Source organism: Thunnus thynnus, chromosome 5, assembly GCF_963924715.1.
Source record: "Thunnus thynnus chromosome 5, fThuThy2.1, whole genome shotgun sequence".
Classification (NCBI taxonomy): domain Eukaryota; kingdom Metazoa; phylum Chordata; class Actinopteri; order Scombriformes; family Scombridae; genus Thunnus; species Thunnus thynnus.
In genome coordinates, this window is record NC_089521.1 from 2,351,268 (window position 1) to 2,371,128 (window position 19,861).

Here is a 19,861-nt window from a genome sequence, read left to right on the forward strand (position 1 = left end):
ATCCAGCTATTGCATAACTCCACATTCCCCTGCTTGGATCACTATTAAAACGCACATGCACATCCAACTCCGCCTCATTCCATCTCATCTTTTTCTGATTTCTGCCTTTTCCCCTCTGTCTGTCTCTCCTTCCCTGCTGAGGAGCTGCTGAAACCATACATTGATGTTGTACAGACCGCTGTTGGACGTACCTCTATCTTGTCAGTTTTGGCGTCTCCCCAGTATAGTTTTCCTGCAGCGTAATCGATGGCCAGTCCGTTGGGCCAGCCCAGAGAGCTGTTGAGCAGGACCAGCCGCTCTGTTCCATCCAGGTTGGCCCGCTCAATCTTCGGATGCTCGCCCCAGTCTGTCCAGTACATGTAGCTGACAGAGACGGAGGCAAAGATACAGGTTGGAGCTTTATCCCAGTCAGAGGGCAAATCACCATTTCATACATTTCCTAACTGATGAGTAGCATAGATTCTATCTAGTGCTGGGATGCAGGGTCATAGCTAGTCTCTAAAATCTATTCAACACTGTAAATGTTAATATTTATTGGTCTTTTATTTCCCAAGATGATCATCTCAATGCTACAGAAAAGTCTTCTTCACACTACCTTTTTTCGGGGGGTCGGCCAAAAAGTAGTCAAAACTTTGGTTGGTATATTTATTCAAAACCAAATATATCAAGTCTAAAAAATTCCAGAAACAGCCAATAAAATATCCACTAACTGTTGGTTTTTAAATGATAAAAACCCTCCTATGATAGCTGCATCATTTGACATACACACACTAACACCTACCCATTAACAGGGTCTAGGACGATGGCTCTGGGTTCATCCAGGTTCTCAGAAATCAAAATTTTCCGAGAGGTTCCATTCAGCCTGGTAACCTGCAAACACAATTCACCGTTAAAATACTGAAAACCTACAGTACAACATTGTTTACACTCATCCAATTACCACACAAATCACTCATGGCTACAAGATTTCCACCGCACAGCTTCTGAATCATGACTTGAGCATTGATTACCATGGCAACAAGCTTTATACAATCATTCTACAAAAAAATCAACTTGTAATGTAAGTGTCAGATGTACCTCAATCCGATCAGTTCCAGTGTCAGTCCAGTACAGGTTTCTGGCCACCCAGTCTACAGCAATGCCATCTGGGTGGTTGATCTCCGTGGTAACCAGCACCATGGCATTGCTGCCATCGATGTGGGATCGTCGAATGGCCCGGACTTCATCATCTGTCCAGTAGACGTAACCTTCGACCGGGTCATAGTCTATGGCTATGGCATGGCGGATGTCGTCGACCTGCATTTGCAAACATTAAAATGATGAATACACTAGAGGACGAAAGGTCAGGTCAGGACAGATGAGTGTGTTTGCATGTGTGTTACCTGCAGTACGATGTCGGTGAAGTCTGGCAGGTCCAGAGAGATTCTCCTCAGGTCAGTCCGTCGAGCCAGCAGCAAAACCTGCTCTGCTCCTATAAAAACACACAGATAATAGGCTATAGGATCTTTTTCAAATATATATTTTATTATTTCATGGACCGCTTGCAATTACACTAGGGGTCCGCAGACCTTCAATTGAGAAACGATACAACACCACCACAAACTACAGCCCATACCATGGAGTTGAATCAATACCCATCTGACACCATTTCAGCAACAACCAAACATAAGCCTCACAAAGGTACAACTGCACCATTCTGTAAGAGTATTTGGCTGCACTTACAACGAACAATTGATAATCCAGGGCAAGACATTTGTAAATCCAACCTGATAAAACGTCTTACAGTTTGAAAAGTTAAATAATAGTTAGGTCTGGAATCAGATAAGCTACAAAACCCCTTGGGTGTACACTGCGGTTGAGAAAAGCGGTTTGGGTTTGGGTCAGTCTGTAGGAAAATTTGAGGAGAATCGATCTTTCACAACCAACATAAATACCACATACTGTATACAGATGATCCAGTACAAACATCTATGAAAATGGCACTCAATCTAATGAAGCTTAACAACAGGATGATGAAATAATATCATGTACAGTAAGACAAAATCAAGCCACATTTACTTCCTATTTGTTCCGTTTTTATTCGTCAAAAGGCATGCATGTAACATCATATTTTCAATGATGGTGATATAGTAAGGTGTAACACTATCGTTCTTTAAAGAAAGCCCTGCTAGCCAATAACAGAATTGAAGATGAACGTACAGATACAGTTACTCAGATAATCATAACATATAAAGTAGTCTGGACTTGAAACTAAGTGGCATACACCCTGTACATCTTCTCCGCTGTTCAGTCAGCACTCTTCTAAATTTGACAAAAAGCAGACATCTTTCCTCTCATAAGGAAAATTGTACATTTCTCCAAAGCTTGTGTCAATTAAGTATAGATATCAAGGCACCATCCAGCAGATCCAAATATAAGTACTTGGTATCTGGATTAGAGCCAAACCCCACAGTCCAATATCAATCTATCTGTGGTGAAAAAAGATTTCAAGCCAGAGCCAAGCTCCACTATTATCACTTTCTTGCTCCAACCAGTCTGGAAACAAAGGGCTCTGTTGTCCTGAGGGATCCTCCACTGTGTTAAGCTGTTGGTTCAGATTTAACAGGAGCCAAACTCACCTCATGGGAGACAATTAACTGTTTTCCTTTGTCTCTCACACCTCTGACTCTGAGGAGCTCAAATTTAAAGCAGTTCAATGTGTATTTCTTTCTATATCCCCAGCCTTTCTTTCTTAGTCTTTGTCCCACATTTCAAATCACTTCACTTGAAATTAAGACAAGGCAGGCTGACTAGCAGGAATGATATTGATCATTTCAGTAAGTCTACGGGAAATCTACATTTTATAAACCAAACAAAGATGAGAAATTGTCACTTATTTACATACTCCCAATATCTAAAATAATGCCAAATAGTTCAACAATCAAAAGCACATAGCTCTGCAAATCATGTAAATCTTTCTCCCTCTCTCTTTCCAGCTGCACTTTCACAACCAATCAGAATCTGGCATCTCGCAGCCTTGGCACCAATCAGATCTGACATTTAGAGTTGTTCCATCTTACCTAAATGACTGAAGCGAGGGGGGGATAAATGAAGGGAAAGAATGAAAAGGAAGGAGGGAAAGCATCTGTGATTCCACTCTTCTTTTCGCTTGACTTCATTCTGAGACACTTAAAGACCCCTGACAAACAGTCACACACTCACACACACACACACACACACACACACACACACACACACACACACTGACACGCACGCTCTGCTGCCAGCGTAATAACAAACGCCTTCAATTTAACCAGCCAAGCAAAACAAATTAGAAGCACAGACACAAAGACACACACACACACACACATACACACACACACAAACTGTGGGCTGACACAATAGAGCATTGTTGTTTTTATTGTCAACAGTGGCTAAGTGATTGGTTGGCATGCTTCATTCAAATTTAATACATTCACATAACAGCCTAACAGACACAGACGCAGACACGCTCTAACACAGTGTTGTGTTTTAGCAGAATAAGGCTCTATTGTTTTAGTATCGTGGGAATCAACATGGCGGCTGGTCAGTTGGTGTCCCGCTCCGCTAGCAGAGAGGTCATTTAACTTGTTTTCAGGCTGATACTCCATGCTGCATCACTACATTACCAACACCAACAATGGTAATGGAGGTCAGCAACGGCGAATCACTCTGTGTATCCACCGCAAGAGTCGGGCTTCAGTAGAACGCATCCAAACTCAATCAGTACTTATCAAATCCCTTCAAATCCTTCATCAAATCCATTCGAGGTTTTCGACATTTGTAACTTGGCACTAGTTTGACAAAAAAAAGTCTAATTCACGGTCCACTCACTGGCTTTCTCCGGAGCTTTCAACCCCGCCTTGTGTGTGTCTTTAGCGGATGAAATGTGCTCAGTTGTCATGGAGAGTTGTTATCATTTGACTGAAGTATGGATCTTGATATTTGAGATTGTATTGGTTGAAAGCTTTGAAAAAGTCAATTTATTTATGTTTCTTAGGTCACAGGTTGAAGATATAAGTAAACTCAACGATTCAATTTACATTTGTAATCAGTTTTTGTTGCTCTAAATACCAGAGGTACTGGTTCTGAATCATTAAGCTATTCAATTATTGATGATATGAAGGTTTCAACTTGGCCTTAGAGCAGGTTACTTCAAAAATCAAGGTTAGTTAGATACTTTTGATGTTTGTTCAAAAGTAGAAACCTCATACTTGAATGAATTTTTGCTCCTTACTTGAGAAAATAAGTGAGGAGAGATAAAAGACCCGTTGGCATCTGTTGGCCAATGCAGGTATTTCAACCTAGAACTGCATCCAAAAGGAGCTGACTAACAGAATCTAACCCTTTCTTCTACTATCAATGTATGACATTCTCATTTGTATTAGAAATGGGTCTGTAGTGTGGTGATCCATTAGTGTAGTGGCTGTTTAGTTTGTGGTCATACTTGTGTAAATAGGATCCATACCTGGTTTGCATGTCTTTTGATCTGGTTTAAGCTGGACTCCAGTGGGGCAGGCACAGCTGTAGAAAGGCTGGACTGGAGAGAGTAGGCAGAGATGACTACAGCCTCCGTTATTCTCACTACACGGAGTCTGGACTGAAGAGAGACGAAGAAGAAGAAAAAAATGATTAACAAGTAAGATATGAATAAGATTTTACCTACTAGAAAATGACATGGCTATAGAAAACAATAACTTTGTGCTGTTAAACTGAGTTGCAGAACCATATTCAGTGAGATTTTCAAATACTCTACTTTATGTTGATACTGTTTTCTATCATTTTAACTGACTACCATGTCTGATCTGAGGAAATAGGGTATATATACTGTATGTATATATAAATGAAACACAGTGCACTTACTGTAAGGTTGTCGATATGGCTCCAGGACCTGAATGTCCATAGGAGAGTAAATCCCATTGAGGATCTCTCGGGTTTTGTCTCCGCTGTGTTTGTTACAGGCGTGGATGGAGCGGGTCTGCCAGTCAGTCCAGTATAAAGTCTCCTCAGACAATGTTAGTGCAAACGGATGGGTCAGGGTGCCTTCCACCACTGTTTCACTGCAAGACAGAATGAAGAGACTTTTTTTTCATTTCATTTTCAACACTATTTTTTATCAAATAATTGTACTTCAAGTAAGATTGTAAAAAGAAAGTAAATACACACACACAATAATTAAATAATCATTCTTACTGTATTAACAAGCATGATTTTTATTGCAAGGCATGCTTGTGATTTAAACACATGGGTGTGAGCAAATGATTTTTGCAACTTGTAACAATTTGTTGATTAATGAGGAGAGGAAAAGTGATAAGAAAGTGAGAATCCTCAGGTTTTGGACTGTCAGTCAGACAAAAAAGCAGCTTCAAGATGTCAACCCAGGCTTTAGAAAATGTGATGGACATTTTTGACAATTTTCTCCCATCTTAAAGAGCAAATGATGGATCAATTAAACAAGAAAATAATCTGCAAATTAACCAATAGTAACAAATATTCATTATTTGAGCCCTGCTTGACTTTACTGGGCAGGCAGAAACACAAGGCGATGTGATCGGTATTTGTATCTCAATAACACAGACTCAAGTTTCTTAACACTTTATTATTAAAACAACACATCTGGAGGATTGTGCAGCCCTGGTGAAGGTATGCACTCTCTCTTTCCTTAGGGCCAAACAATTACAAAAAGCAATGGAAGCTAGAGAAGTGTGTGTGTGTGAGCAAGTGTTAGATTTGATCGGGAGAGAAGTGGTTCTTTTCTAAAACACACTTTAGAATCACTTACAGGAAAATGCACTCACACAAACACACTTAGGCACAGGATCAAAGAAGGCTTGTATTTAGAATATCAACACACCAGAAACTGGCTTTCATCAATCAGAATTTTTAGTCCTCTGTGTGTGTGTGTGTGTGTGTGTGTGTGTGTGTGTGTGTGTGTGTGTGTGTGCTGTTAAAGCAGAGGTGCCTGCCAGCAGTGGTTAAGGAAAAAAAGAAGGAACAAATTTAACCAACTCCAGATTTCAAAGCCGTTCTGTTTGTATATGTGTGTGTGTGTGTGTGTGTGTGTGTGTATGTGGGTGGGTGGGGGCAAACAGGCAAATTATTTAATTACTCAAGCTGTCAGGTACATTCAGATTAAAACCTCCCCCATAACTCTATTACAGGATATCCAACAGTATCTGTCGCTCACACACCTTTAAACATACTCCTAATTGGCTACACAATGAGTAATGTGGTAATATGAAAATTCTGCCTTGTTCAGCTTCAAGCAATAACAAAGAAAAGGGAGAGCTAGTGTACAGAAGTATTATGCTGCTGTCGTAGGAACGAAGACACCGCCTGAGGTTGTGCCATTCTTCCAACAGCATCAAACATTTCCACAAAATTTTGGTTTGGATTCAATCCAACATATTGTAACAATTGTAGGACTCAGCTGCAGGTAACATTATGCTAGACTAGCAGCAGTTGTTTTCTGGTGCTCTGTCTTGAAGGTTGTATAATTACATTGTGTGATGTGTCTATCTATTCACTGTGCACATGATTTGAAATTTCTGACTTTGAGACTTCTTTTATGGTAGTACCAAAAAACACTAATAATGGACTTAGTAGAAAGAGCTTTAGGGATCCTTTCTTACACTGGGTTATGATTGGAGCCAAACCCACTCTTTCTAACCGGTGACGTCTCTTCTTCCTATCATCCATCTATTTATGGTGTTCCCCAAGGCTCCATTCTTGGTCCCCTTTTTGTTCCTGTTTTTTATTCTTCCTTCGCACTAGTAAGCTGTCACTTTCAAGGTGATTCTGATGACACTGATGACTCTAAGATCTGAGTTCTTTAGTTCCTTTAGTGTAAAAACAAGTATATATGTACATTTTTTTCTTGAGATCCAAAAGAACTTTGTGTCTCAAAGAGAAAATGTAGCTAATTCTCACATGCCACAATGCAGATTTACATTATTTTACAGATGTTTTTCCAAAGGATTTTCAAGGACTAATGTCAGTTATGTGTGCTTTAGTGTGCTACAACCCCTTATGCACATTAATCTTGATGTACAGTGATGAGACTAATTTAGAAATGTAATTTTTCGTCTATCTAGAAACATCCATGGTAGGAGACACACTGAAAGAGTTATGGAGGAAGGCTGGATGACTAAAGAGAGGGAGTATGATAAGACTGGAGGGATGTTACACTAAAGGAAAGAAGGAAAGATTGAGCTGTGAGAGAGATGCACTGGGAGTGTGTGTGGAGCCGTGTGTGTGTTTTGACTGGGGCCTCCATACCACAGCTCTGTTTGTGTTGGACAACTCTCTCATACTCTCTCTCTCTCTCTCTATTTTTCTTTCATTCTGTCTGAACAGCTATTTTTCTTTTCCCCTCCTCCTTTTCTTTGTTGGAAAGAAGTTGAACATGGTGAAAACTCAAAGAATTTTTTTGCTGATCTTTACAGATTCGATAGGAGATCCTGCAATAGTGTATATTGTTTAGTAACACTTACAGGTACTGGAATTGTATTTTATTCCCACCTTAACCAAACAGCCAATATAACTTTGTATGTAATTACAGCTGATCATTTGGACAACAAAGGTCCAAAATTAACTCTTTGACCAATGAAGGTAAACAGAGGAAATTTACCAGCCAAAAATATTTTTTACAGGCCATAAAATTGCATTATGTTACCTCAAGGTTTTAGTATGCAAGCTCATCTTTAGCATCACTCCAAAGAGACAACTATGAATAGATAACATTGGATTTACAACTTTTATTCTGAGCTTTTTCAATTAAAAAAATCACTTACTTTGTTGCACTTTAACTCATACTTTTCCAATGCCACCTTACAGAAATATGAACACAGGAGCATAAACTGAACCCAACATACAGGACATAATGAGTACAAACTTTGTCTTTACCTAACTCTCAAACACCCCTGTTCTCAAAACCCTGCTCACTACTATCCTTAAAATTAGGCCTCCGACTTTTTTCAGCGACATTGAGACCCATATTTGTGCACACTGGCAGTGGAATGACTTAAAACTACCATAGAATTGTTCCTTACATACATAGAGTCATGTGCATGTTAATTTACCAAGGGCACCAGAAGGGCTATGGAGGCCCAGATGGCTGTAATTGTAATAAATGCCAAAGAATGAAGAAAATGTATACTATTTTCTAGAGATGGGCTAAGCTCCTATGGTTCAAAGCAAGATGTTTTTTGTGGCTGATACAATACAATAACTGACAATTCTAGTATTACAAATGTAAAAATGTGAAGATTGCAATTGATATACAGTATATATTTAGACTGAGTTAGTTTTTTTTTATATAGCACAAAGGTTTACAGTCTTCACGATCCCTACAATAAAGAATCTATCTATTTATTGAAAACTTGTTTGTAACAACCAGATGATCTTTTTAATATGTAGACTAATTAAAATCAGACCATATCTCCTTCTTGACCACACCCTCACAATAACCTTTCATCCTGCTCAACTGATTAATGGTTGAAGCCCTCAGACTCCCCCGTTTAGAAAAGCTGCATGTCTTTCACAATTAACTGGTCTACTTATAAGGCTCAAGTCTAATTAGATTCAATCGTTACATACAGTGAACGTCCATTTTGAGCTTGTTCATAACAGTTCACTATTAGCATAACGATATATATGGATATATTGGCTGATGGGAGTGGGAGTTGACTGCTGGACGTCAAAAACATCATATTTAAGTTTATGTAATGCTTGTTTGATAAATTGCTCGTACCATCTCCTCCACTGCCAGATTTCGTTGCGCTTACGGAAGTGAGTAGTTGTATTCAACTCAAGTAAGAAAAGTCTGTTTCATCCAGTCTGCTGTGTGTGTGTGTGTGTGTGTGTGCGTGTGTGTGTGCGTGCGTGTGTGTGAGGAGATCAGCCCTGTACTTTCAGTTCTTCCTCTCTTTGTGTTTCTCAAAATATAAAGAGACCATTTAACAATTGAGGACTGACATTTCCATAACAACTATTACACATAGCCTGTCAAATAAATAGTATTATCACAAGAAACACAATCTCAATGTTGCTTCAATCCCATAGACAGCTATCACATTTGAACATCAGAGCATAGAGGTGGAGTTGACTGTAAACTGGGGGGTTAAAGTCCCTGTAAACAATGGCTGCATCTCCAGACCACCAGTAGACTTAGCAATGATAAGAACGATAGGAGTTTGAGACTGAAAGAAAACAGGGGCAAAGATACTGATAAATCTATTTATCTACATACGTAGTACCTATATCAGTCTATAGATAAATCAGTAAATAGACAGGTCACTCACGGGTTTACGGGGGAATTAAATTAAAGGATAGCTCAAAAATTTTTCAAGTCTGTCTTAAAACAATACTCAGGCGCCCATATGTACTTTCAATTTTTTTTGTTTTTTTTTTGCTTGCTATAATCACATTTCTTCTTTTCACACTGGCCATTAAGATATTCCACCCCTACATGCTTTCCATGTAAGCGATGAGTTACAAAATCTACAGTCCTCATTCTGTGCAAAAATACTTTCCAAATTTAATCTGACGTTAGTACAGATGAAGCTTCAGCAGTCTGAGTTAGACAAATCAAGCGGGTATCTTGCAAAGTTAGTCTTTTCATTCCGAAAATCCCCCTCTATGCTACTATCCCTCCACCACAGCTCAGCACAGAAACACTGAGAGAAAAACAAAACAAAAAGTACTAAAAAGACTGTAACTTTGGAAGAAAAATTAATTTGATGAACTCAGACTGCTGAAAGCTCATATTAGCTTCAGACAAACTTTGGAATATATTTTTGCACGGAATGAGGACTATGGATTTTGTCCCCCATCTCTTCCATGGGAGGCACGTTAGGAAGGGATCTCTTAATGGTCAGTATGAATGGGAAGAGTGATTCTATGTGACATACACCACTCACTGAAATATGAATCCAAGAGCCATTACAATTTTGTGTCCTGTTTAAGCTGTAAAAAAATGCTAAGGGCTGGTTTGTGGTCAATCAGAACTAGTTCATTCAGCCACACTCAAAGGCGGAGTGAAAGTCAGCCCTCATAGAGAAAGTCTCTCTTGGAAGACATTCATGGTGTTGCACTCTGTTGTTCACATTAAGAGTGACAGAAATACTTGTGTCAAGAATGAAACAAGAGAGCTTAAGTGAGAGGTTACAACTCTAGCTCCTTTCTCACCTCCACACAGCTGGACAATAAAGGTGTGAATTGGGTGTGAATGTCAGACCGTCTGTTTCATAAAGTAACAACCCCCCCTAATCCAACGCCAGAAAGGTGGGGGGGGGGGGGATTTCCGATACTGTTCAGCAATTTGACAAGCACTTCTGACAGAACCCTCCTTCTGTTCTGTCAATGCTGCCACTGCTTCAATGGCCTGCACAACGACCACTGCTGCTTATTTCGCTTTCAGTCAGCTCCACCTCCACCTCGGCATCCACCTGAGTTCTAAAGTTGTGGCTCAGCACACCACAAACTCTGTCCGTATGCTGCAGGGAGTGATGAGGCCAGAGCCAATAGGTGGCTGACTGAATTGTGAAGATACTCTCCAAATGTCAGTTCATTTGAGAGTCATACATTTCAGGTACTTAGCAGAGTTCGATAGCATACTAATCCAGCTACATTCACTCCCATACAAACTAGGGGTGTAACAGTACACAAAATTCATGGTACGGTTTTGGGGTCATGGTTCTGTATGTTTTCAGTACAGCAGAAAAAAAAGAAAATAATATTTTGGTCTTTTATTTTGACAAATGTTAACACCCAACAATGGCTCATTGGACAAAACTATTACTGACACAGTTTAGTAGTGCTGCAGTGTAAAAGGAAAACAAGCTTTCTGTTTCTGCAAGCAGTCAGGACACCTGCTACCAGCTGTTTTATGCTGATTAATGATCGCTCAGAAGTGGTTCTTACAATGTGCTGTCTGATCACGTCAGAAATCAAATGTGTTTATAGTTGTTCCAAACAGCTTCACTCAAAGGCAACCGTTACAGAGAGGGGAGGGCGATGTGGAGACGAGACATTGTTTAAATAAGGGTATAATGGCACATATTTTAATAATAATGAAAGCAGCGATACATGAGCATGGGTAACCAAGGTAACTGGGGTAACTTGGCTAAGTGGGCTAGAATACATCCATGAGCATGCTATAGTCAAGTGGTGCACTGCAAAAACGTTCCAGGTGGAACTCAAGTGCTAGAATTATTGTTCCGCACATCAGAGCAAGTGGACTATTAAACTACTTTAAGGGTAATTGTTTGGGTCACGGAGCATACTGAACCAAGGACAGTTGCGTACTGAACCGAACATCCTGTACCAAATGATTCAGGATGGATACAAGTACTGTTACACCCCTAATACACACACATACACAAAGGTCCTTACCGTGCAGATCCGTCCAGGTTAGCTCTGTGAATAAAGCTGAGCTTGGCATCTGCCCAGTACAACTTCTGCTCCACCAGGTCAATGGTCAGACCATTGGGCCAGTATATGTCCACATTCACAATCACTTTCCTGTTGGGGACAGAGGCACACAAAATGAAGAGATGGAAACAGTATTGATGTGTATTCGATTTTGGTTTTGTTAGTCTTGTACAACTGTCACTGCACCTGTAGGTCTGGTTGCGCTGTGGATACTACAGAAACTTTAAATACAGAGAGGTGCTTTGTATAAGGCTTACGTAGTGACAGTACCTGTTGCTGCCGTCCATACCAGCACGCTCTATCCTAGGCTCCTCTCCCCAGTCTGTCCAGTACATGTAGCTGAAAAAAAAAGAAAGAACTATGTCAATAATACAAATAGGTCATCTTGCAATTTAAAGGTAAATACTGCTCCACAAGCACACCATAGGTTGTCGGTTGGTACTGATGACTCAATGATGAGTCAGTGATTACTTGGACAGCTGCTCAATCTCCTTCTCATACTCTTTTAGAACAAAAACTCCCCATCTGCTAACATTCCAATACACTCCTCTTCTGCTCCTCATAGCTATCTTCTACCTGTTTAATGTCAGTGTCACTTCAATGCCAATAACAGTCCACCAGGCTTGAGTGATGCTGAAATTTCACAATTGTTTTTTTCATTTTTAGCGTTTTCTTATTCTGTGCTTCTTTTTTGTAATGTCTGTAACTCAGTCCATCTCAAATGTTTGAGATTTCTTTTTCTCTCTCTATTTTCATGTATATTTCTATTCTTCCTATTTTTTGGTCACTCTTCTTTCAGTTTTATTATGCCTCAATTTCCAGGCTTTGTTTGAGGAGTATATACAGTATTTATTCAAACCTGTATAAATACATTGTGTTATCACTATAATAAAAATTCTAAACACGTCCCTGTACCTTCTCAAAACAAAGCAATACTTAAAATTTTACTTTCAGAGGTCATTTCTTTTGCTTGTTTATAAAATGAGATATTATGCATTTAATGAAAAAAAGACAAAAAACTGTAACTGGATATACCTGTAAATGTACATAGTACTAGAAATATGTTTTCTCTATACCATAAATCATATGCACAATAAAATTACTAACACTCTGACTCTGCTCTGGTTGAGTTCACAGTATAATAAAGTAAAGCACAATAAATCAGCCTGTCTCACAAGCAATAGTTATTGGTTTGAATGCTGCTTATTAAATGCTGTGGCAGTGTGTGTATGTGAGAGATAGAGACACACACAATGTTATGTGTGTGTTGTCTACCTACAGTTTAAGAATGACAGACAGATCTGCATTCCTTTGGCCGGTAATGTAGAAACGACAATTACAGAGCAGGAAACCAAAGAGAGAGACAGGAGAGATGGAAAAAGAAGGGAGATGAAGTGGAAGCAGAGCTTTTTCTTTCTAATTCATTGGTGTGATTTTATTTGTGTGATTAATTCATGTTTATCTACACACACTGGCAATATTTATAATGCAACTGGCATTTGCCAGAAATGCATGATATAGCTAAAAGACTTGGCCTAAACTGAAATGAACTTTTTTGACTTCACCTGAATATACCACATTTGACTTAAACTGATTTGAGTTAAATAGAACTGACTGAAGGTGATTAAACATCAACTTCCCTGTCCTGAATTGATTTGAACTGGATGGCCTTGAGCTGAATCAGGAGAGTCTGACTAAAATGGTTTCAGAAGGACTTAGTCATGAAAGTTAATCACTTTAGGTAAATGACTTGAATGGACCTGAGATGATACAGTATGTGATGGCTTGACCTGTTTAAAGTTAGATTAAATCCTTTCTGTATACATACATAATGAATCTCTGCCACTCTAAATGAAAATGAACTTTTCTATGCAGATGATACCATTTTCTATACCACTGTCCATAGTAAATCTAGTCTGCCTTTGATGCATTTCAGATATATTATCAAATACAAGCTTAAATAAATGTTGACAAAATTAATTGTATACTATTTTTGATGTCACTCAACCCTTAAGGGCTCTCAAATTTAAATTGTCAAATGTTACTAAAGACCCATGTGGAACACCTGACCCACAACCTGAAGGTTAAAATGGAATTTCTGTATAGAAACAAATCATTTTTATCTTCTGCTAGTCAGAAGACATTTGTACTATCTACAATTACATCTGCACTTGATTATGGTGATATTGTATATATGCATGCCTCTCCCTCCACCTTAAAGCCTCTTGACTCAATTTTAAAACATTATAGCCGAGCGTTTTGAAAGTCATTTGTGATTGTCTTCTTACAAAATAAACTAAACTGACCATGTTTGATCTGACCTGGACCAACCTGAGTTGAACTGACTTGAATTCAGATACTTTATAGTGATTTAAAGAACAAGAACAACTTGGATCTTATTTATGTATGTTTTACCTTCATATTTATTGGTTGTCACATTTTTCTCACCTGCTATTTTGCTAAGAATTGGTAACATGGTGGTCACTGAACACAGCTTTACAACAGTGCCCCACACAAAGACAGCAACATCAGAAAACCAGATTATCTAAAACATTTTTTGTTTTACTGCTGAAGGCACCCAAAAATGTGCTTCAAATTGTACAACTACAGGAAGTATACAGTAATAGGCCAAACTTGAACCGAATATTATGGAAGAACAGTTTGGGTCATAATATAAATGTTCACTTTTGTTTTAACTTCCCAGTGAGTGTCTGTGCAGTGTCTACAACCTGTCTGAGAGCTTGTGTTGTTGACTTGCACACTCCTTTTTAAAGGTGTGGTGAGTAACATGTTATCAGAAACAACAGGAATGTTGGACTCTACGATGAAAATGAGACACTCAGATTGCAAAATATCTTAATCTAAAGTATTTGTGGTTTTCACAGCCGAACAGTAGGCTATTTGCAAAATCGTACAAATTTGTACAGTAAGGAAAACTGTGTTCTATGACTGCACTGTCATTTCAAATCTGACAAATCTTTTCATATACAGCTGTAATTTCCTGCTTTTAACTGATTTCTCTTAATAACCTAGTTTCTTGTGTGTCTGTCAACTTTGTCAGTATCTCCCCTACACCAGCTATCTTATCTTCTCCCACTGCCAGAGTATTTTCGTGAGTGTTTCCTCTTGTCTCCTGCCTGCCCTGCACCCACCATGGTTCAGTTACAGTATGACCAACAGATATGCCAACAACTCCAAACACAGACACACCCTGTCCTTATTGTAATCTATATAAATGTTAGCTGTACATATTTGCAATCTGGCTTTTCCTGGAGCTGACATGGTGTTGAGGCTGTTCAAGACAACAGTTTACAGTATGACAGATACATAATGTTTGAGCAATACAAGAAAATTGCAGTTGAAGGAACGGATTGAATGCATTTAGCCTAAACTAAGGAGACCACATTGAACCTCTGATTGCAGTGTAGTGTCTTTATACACGTTTTAAAAAATGCTGTAGAGGTCATGGTTAGAGGCAAAGTAAAGAAAGAAATGGGACACCTCTGCACTCCAAACCATCATAAAAACAGTAAAAATGCAATCATAAATCATTTGAGTAAAACAAAAAGCTCATGCTATTGAAAAACAATAGGCCAATTCACATCACAAGGTCAAATACCATTTAAGGTAATTAGCAGAAATGCTCTTTCCTGCTACACCCTATTCTAACTAAATCTACCCACAACAGTAAATCTATCATCTGAAGAGCTCAGGCTTTGCTGATCCAACATGTTGTGTGTAAGAAAGGAGGGAGGTCAACCTGAAGTTCAAACCACACAGAGGAAACTGCAGAGCAGGCCTTCTCTTCCATCTCATCTTCTCTATTCACTTCATTTTAATATCTCATTGTCATTACATCCAGAGTATTTTATGCCAGCTAGGATATGTAGGCTTCTTCAGCATGTTTTTTAAAACTCTCTTGTGTTTCCTTGTATTTTATTTTGTTGCCACTATAGTGCATTGTTTAATTTCAACACTTCGAGAAGACTTGGTCGGACATGTCCTCTAAAAGTCTTAAAAGGAAGTACAAGGGACACTGTTAAAGGGTCTGTTCACCCAAATTACAAAGATTTCTAAGGTATCCTAGCCATGTAGGTAGTTTTGTTTTTTCTCTATTTTTCCAAAGTTTGAGTAAGGGTGGAGGCAGAGACAGATAAACCTGGATAAATAAAAATATTATTATTATTTGTGTCAACTATCTGAACACGCCTTTACAATTGATCTATTGCCTCTTTTCCATTTGATATTTCCGTTAACACTGAGAACAGCCTTAAAAACAGTACTCTGCAGTGCCTGTGTGTTCGTGTATGGTGCCTATTGTCTGTTTTGTTACCGTTGAGCAGGGTTGAGTGCTATAGCCCTGGGCTGGTCCAAGTCCATCCAAAACAGGACCTTCCTGGAGGTGCCGTCCAGGTTGGCCACTTCAATCCGATTGGTCTCAGAGTCGGTCCAATAGAGTTTCCTGCCCAACCAGTCACAGGCCAGCCCATCAGGACTGTCTAGCCCTGATACGACCACAGTCTGCCCAGTTCCCAGTGCCTCTTTAAGGGCTGCAACCAGAAAACACACAGTGAGATGATGACAAGAAAGAGGATATATTCTGCATTCAAACATTTTCAGCTCACAAAGCTACTGCTGAACCACTGCAGTAGCTAGTACCATATTCCTATACTGCTGTGTTACTTGTGTTCTAGTAATCACCAGCCCACTGTTTATACTGTTGTTACAGTAAACCAGTAATAAACAGTAACACAGATACTGTTGCTCTTTATGGGAAAACTAATTCACTAAATGGGAGAATAAACACGCAGCAAACAGTTGGCAGACTTACAGTTGGATGACTGATTCCAGTGTGTCTGTTTGATGGCCTCCTCGCTGACATCTGTCCAAAATATCAGGCCCTCAGAGTACAGGAAGTCCACCGCTGCCGCATCCTCCAGGTCACTAACAACGATGGGCGACTCACCCCGCACGCCTTCTGCATCCACCAGTCTTACGTCACGCCGGTTGGCAAACAGGAGGAGCGGAGAGCCTGGACGGGAGAGGATCATATAAATACCTTACATTTCAAACTTTCTTTCAGAAACAGCAAAAGACAAACAAATATGTACCACATAAGAACAGATGGCTATGGCTCCTAAAGAAATTCACCTATCTCATTTTTAAATGCTGTGATTGTTTGAGAGCATCTGAAGTGAAGTATAAATTATGCCAATTCAACTGTATCAACATACTAAAAGAAATTATTCAATCAAACAGCTCTGGCTTCAGCAATATTTGATATAAAAAAGCTTTAAATTGAAGTCATCAAGATTCTCTTTGTGAAGACATAATATATTGGCTTAAACTCATAATGAATACCCTTTTGAAAGTATTATTAGATAAGCAAACAGTATATTACTCTAGTCACGTTGCATTTTAGCTCATTCATGGAAAAAAACTGTGGAATTTCTCAGTGGCTGAGAGGAATGACACGGGAAAATTTGGCACACCTTCTGCTATTTTCTGGGCAACTGTGGTGTTCCTAATTTATATAGGGTATCTAATATTTCACATAGAACTGGATGATGCCTTGATCATTTGGAAGACAGCTTATCATGTCAGTTTCTTTCGGGGATCACCATACTGGAAACTTACTAGTACTAGAGCAGTGGTTCTCAACCTTTTTTGGGCCAGCACCCCCCCATCCATTATCCAGGTCCCTTACCACCATCTATCAATTCAAATGTAGGCTAATTGTCTCCCCTGATTATTAATGTTGATTATTATTTTGTGTTATATCATTAAAAAAGCATGTCATTGGATGCCAAATAACAGTTGGAATATCATTATCATTAGTTTCCTATGCAGGGAGCAAAAAATCCATGTGAATAGAAATTCTATTAATGAGTGTTAAACAAATGCAGCGGTTAGAAACTTTACATTCAAACTTTAATTAGGTCTCGTTATTGATCACAAACAGCAGCCAATCAGAAAGCAGTAATTTGGCAGCATTCTTATTAATTGTTCCAATGGAAAACAAGAGCAGTCTACCAAGGAAAAAGTCTGAGGCTACTGGAAAAAGGCAGAAGGATATGTATCCATAGCTAAGGTGTTCAATAAAATACTGGTGGCATTTTTATCTGGTTCTGTTTGTTTAAATAGTCATACCTGCAGCAGTCTGGCAGACAGCCGCAAATAAAATAACCAGGTCAATGGGTTTGGGGGTCCACCCCCAAGATTAAAAACTATGTATTTTCACATAATTTTGGACTGTTATCATTACAACTTTTATTTAAAAAACACACTGTGAACAAAATATTGGTAAAACTGGCTTGTAGTGAATGGATTTGAACTGTTTGAACTTCCAGCTGTGGGGTGGCTATGGTTCAAATTTTATCTTTATCTTACTCACAAGCAATTTATGTGTCTGCTTCGCACATATCACAGAGATGCAGACTGCAATAATACCATCTACTCACTTTTTATTTCCTTTTTGATCCAACTGATAAAGATTTATATTGTCTGTTAATATTTGACTTTTGTTCCAGATTATTCATTCCAAAGTTCAGAGCTGCTGTTCTGTGATCAGATTTCCTTCAAGAACACTTCAGGTTAAAGATGAAAACAGAGAGTTGAGACTGTCTGTGAACCAACAGGCCTTAAAACCTCCTGCTGTCAGTTACATGTTTGTTCTTCTTCTGGTTGGTTTCCTGGTTAAAGCTGCTGATTAATTTCACCATCGCTCATCAGCTTGATTCAGATTATTTTCAATATCTAACCAGTTTTCACCATGTTAGTGTCAGCAGGTGTTAAAATTATCTGAAAAGTAGAGATGGTGGTTATACTGATGTGTTATGTTGCTTTGTTGACTGCACTGGTGGAATAAACAAAACTCCAGAAGAAAGAAATAAGAGTATTTATTAATACTCTTATCAGTTCTTTTTCATTACTTAAGAATTGGGGAGGTTTGAATTATTGTTTTAAAAAACAATAAATTCAGAACAAGATTACAATAGATTTATATTATTTATATATGACAAAATATTGTTTCTTACGGCAGCAACAGTAATGTTTCCATCAGCAACATCACTATATAAATTCAATAATATCTCAATTGAAAGAAATAAAAAATGTGCAGGCTGGTAAAATAGCCCCGTCATGTCTCTTTGTATCTGCGGGTTGGTGCTCCCGTCAGTGTTGGAGCCTCCATGCCAGACACTTTGGTCAGTAAATGTGTGCTTTTAAAATGTATTTCTGAACTGCACTCACTCTCAGTCCTGCTGAGAGTGAGCTGTGCTCAGGGCTCCACTGCAAACGTAATAGAAACTGTTTACACTGATTCATTTTGAAAGAGCAACAGCCAATGGGAAAACTCCAACACTGGGCCGGCCGACCAATGGTGTAACAGACATTCAGGGTTATAGGCCTGGTCCATGGCCATTCCAGCCAAAAGCAAGGGCATTTATTTATCAGGGAGGCTCTCATAAAAGATATAATCAAGTTGCATCATGGGAAATGTAGGAGCCAGCATCTTTGGAGTTTGACTCATACTGGGAACTAAAAGTCAGGATATTTCAGACTCTGCTGTATCGAGTCTGACCATTATTTTTATGATCTTTGTCTTATAAGTCAAATCAAGTCAAGTTAATTTTATTTATATAGCCTGATGTCATAAATCACGAATTTGCCTCAAGGGGCTTTACAATCTGTACAGCATATGACCCTTGATTCCTAGACCCTCAAAGCATCCCCAACTTTTATGCAAGCACAATACAAAAAAAAATCAGAGGTATCTCTTTAATCATAATTCACACAACTGAATCAAATAAAACAAAAAACAAGAACCACTCTTGGACTGGAATCACCAACATCATGAACTTCTCAACCATAATGTGTTCTAAGATCAGAGTGAAATACATCAAGCTGAGCTTGACCTTTAGAAAGATCACTGTCCAGTGAATGTCATCTAGCACCAGTCTAAGCCAAGTTTAATTTCATTAATCACTTATGCTGTTGGTAAAAAGATCTAAAGTCCTGGTGTATCCTGCCAGATCATCATTACTTCTACACCCTCCCCAGGGGCACATGCCCCAGTCAAGTTCACTGCAAGTCACCAAAAAACCAAACAGGCTTTGGCAAAATTAAAACCTGTTTGTACCAGACAAAACTGCTACTCACTGGCACAAAGCCCTACCATGCACTGTCAAAAACATAAAACCCCTAACATTACTGCCATCTGGCAACAATCTGCAGAGGCCATCGAAAAGAAAAAAAAGATCTTTTGTATCCACAAATAAGTTTTACATCAATCGTTCTGTCCTCAAATATTTCATACACTATCTACAAAAACACAAGTTGGATGACATTTATAGGAAACACATATACTAATCACCACCGCAAGGAGAAAAAATGATTTTAACAACGTTAA

At 38.8% G+C, this 19,861-nt stretch overlaps 1 protein-coding gene across 1 annotated transcript in view; it reads right to left on the reverse strand.

The window, feature by feature from the left end:
* lrp5 (low density lipoprotein receptor-related protein 5) overlaps nucleotides 1-19,861 on the reverse strand; it is a 71,696-nt gene that overhangs the window by 39,180 nt on the left and 12,655 nt on the right. The window contains exons 2-11 of the mRNA XM_067588681.1: nucleotides 16,283-16,483; nucleotides 15,785-16,001; nucleotides 11,722-11,790; nucleotides 11,413-11,541; nucleotides 4,882-5,078; nucleotides 4,487-4,618; nucleotides 1,383-1,471; nucleotides 1,078-1,296; nucleotides 782-870; nucleotides 192-363 (exon numbers count right to left, since the gene is read on the reverse strand). Coding sequence (XP_067444782.1) covers nucleotides 192-363; nucleotides 782-870; nucleotides 1,078-1,296; nucleotides 1,383-1,471; nucleotides 4,487-4,618; nucleotides 4,882-5,078; nucleotides 11,413-11,541; nucleotides 11,722-11,790; nucleotides 15,785-16,001; nucleotides 16,283-16,483 — 1,514 coding nt within the window. The remainder of the gene's footprint in view (nucleotides 1-191; nucleotides 364-781; nucleotides 871-1,077; nucleotides 1,297-1,382; nucleotides 1,472-4,486; nucleotides 4,619-4,881; nucleotides 5,079-11,412; nucleotides 11,542-11,721; nucleotides 11,791-15,784; nucleotides 16,002-16,282; nucleotides 16,484-19,861) is intronic.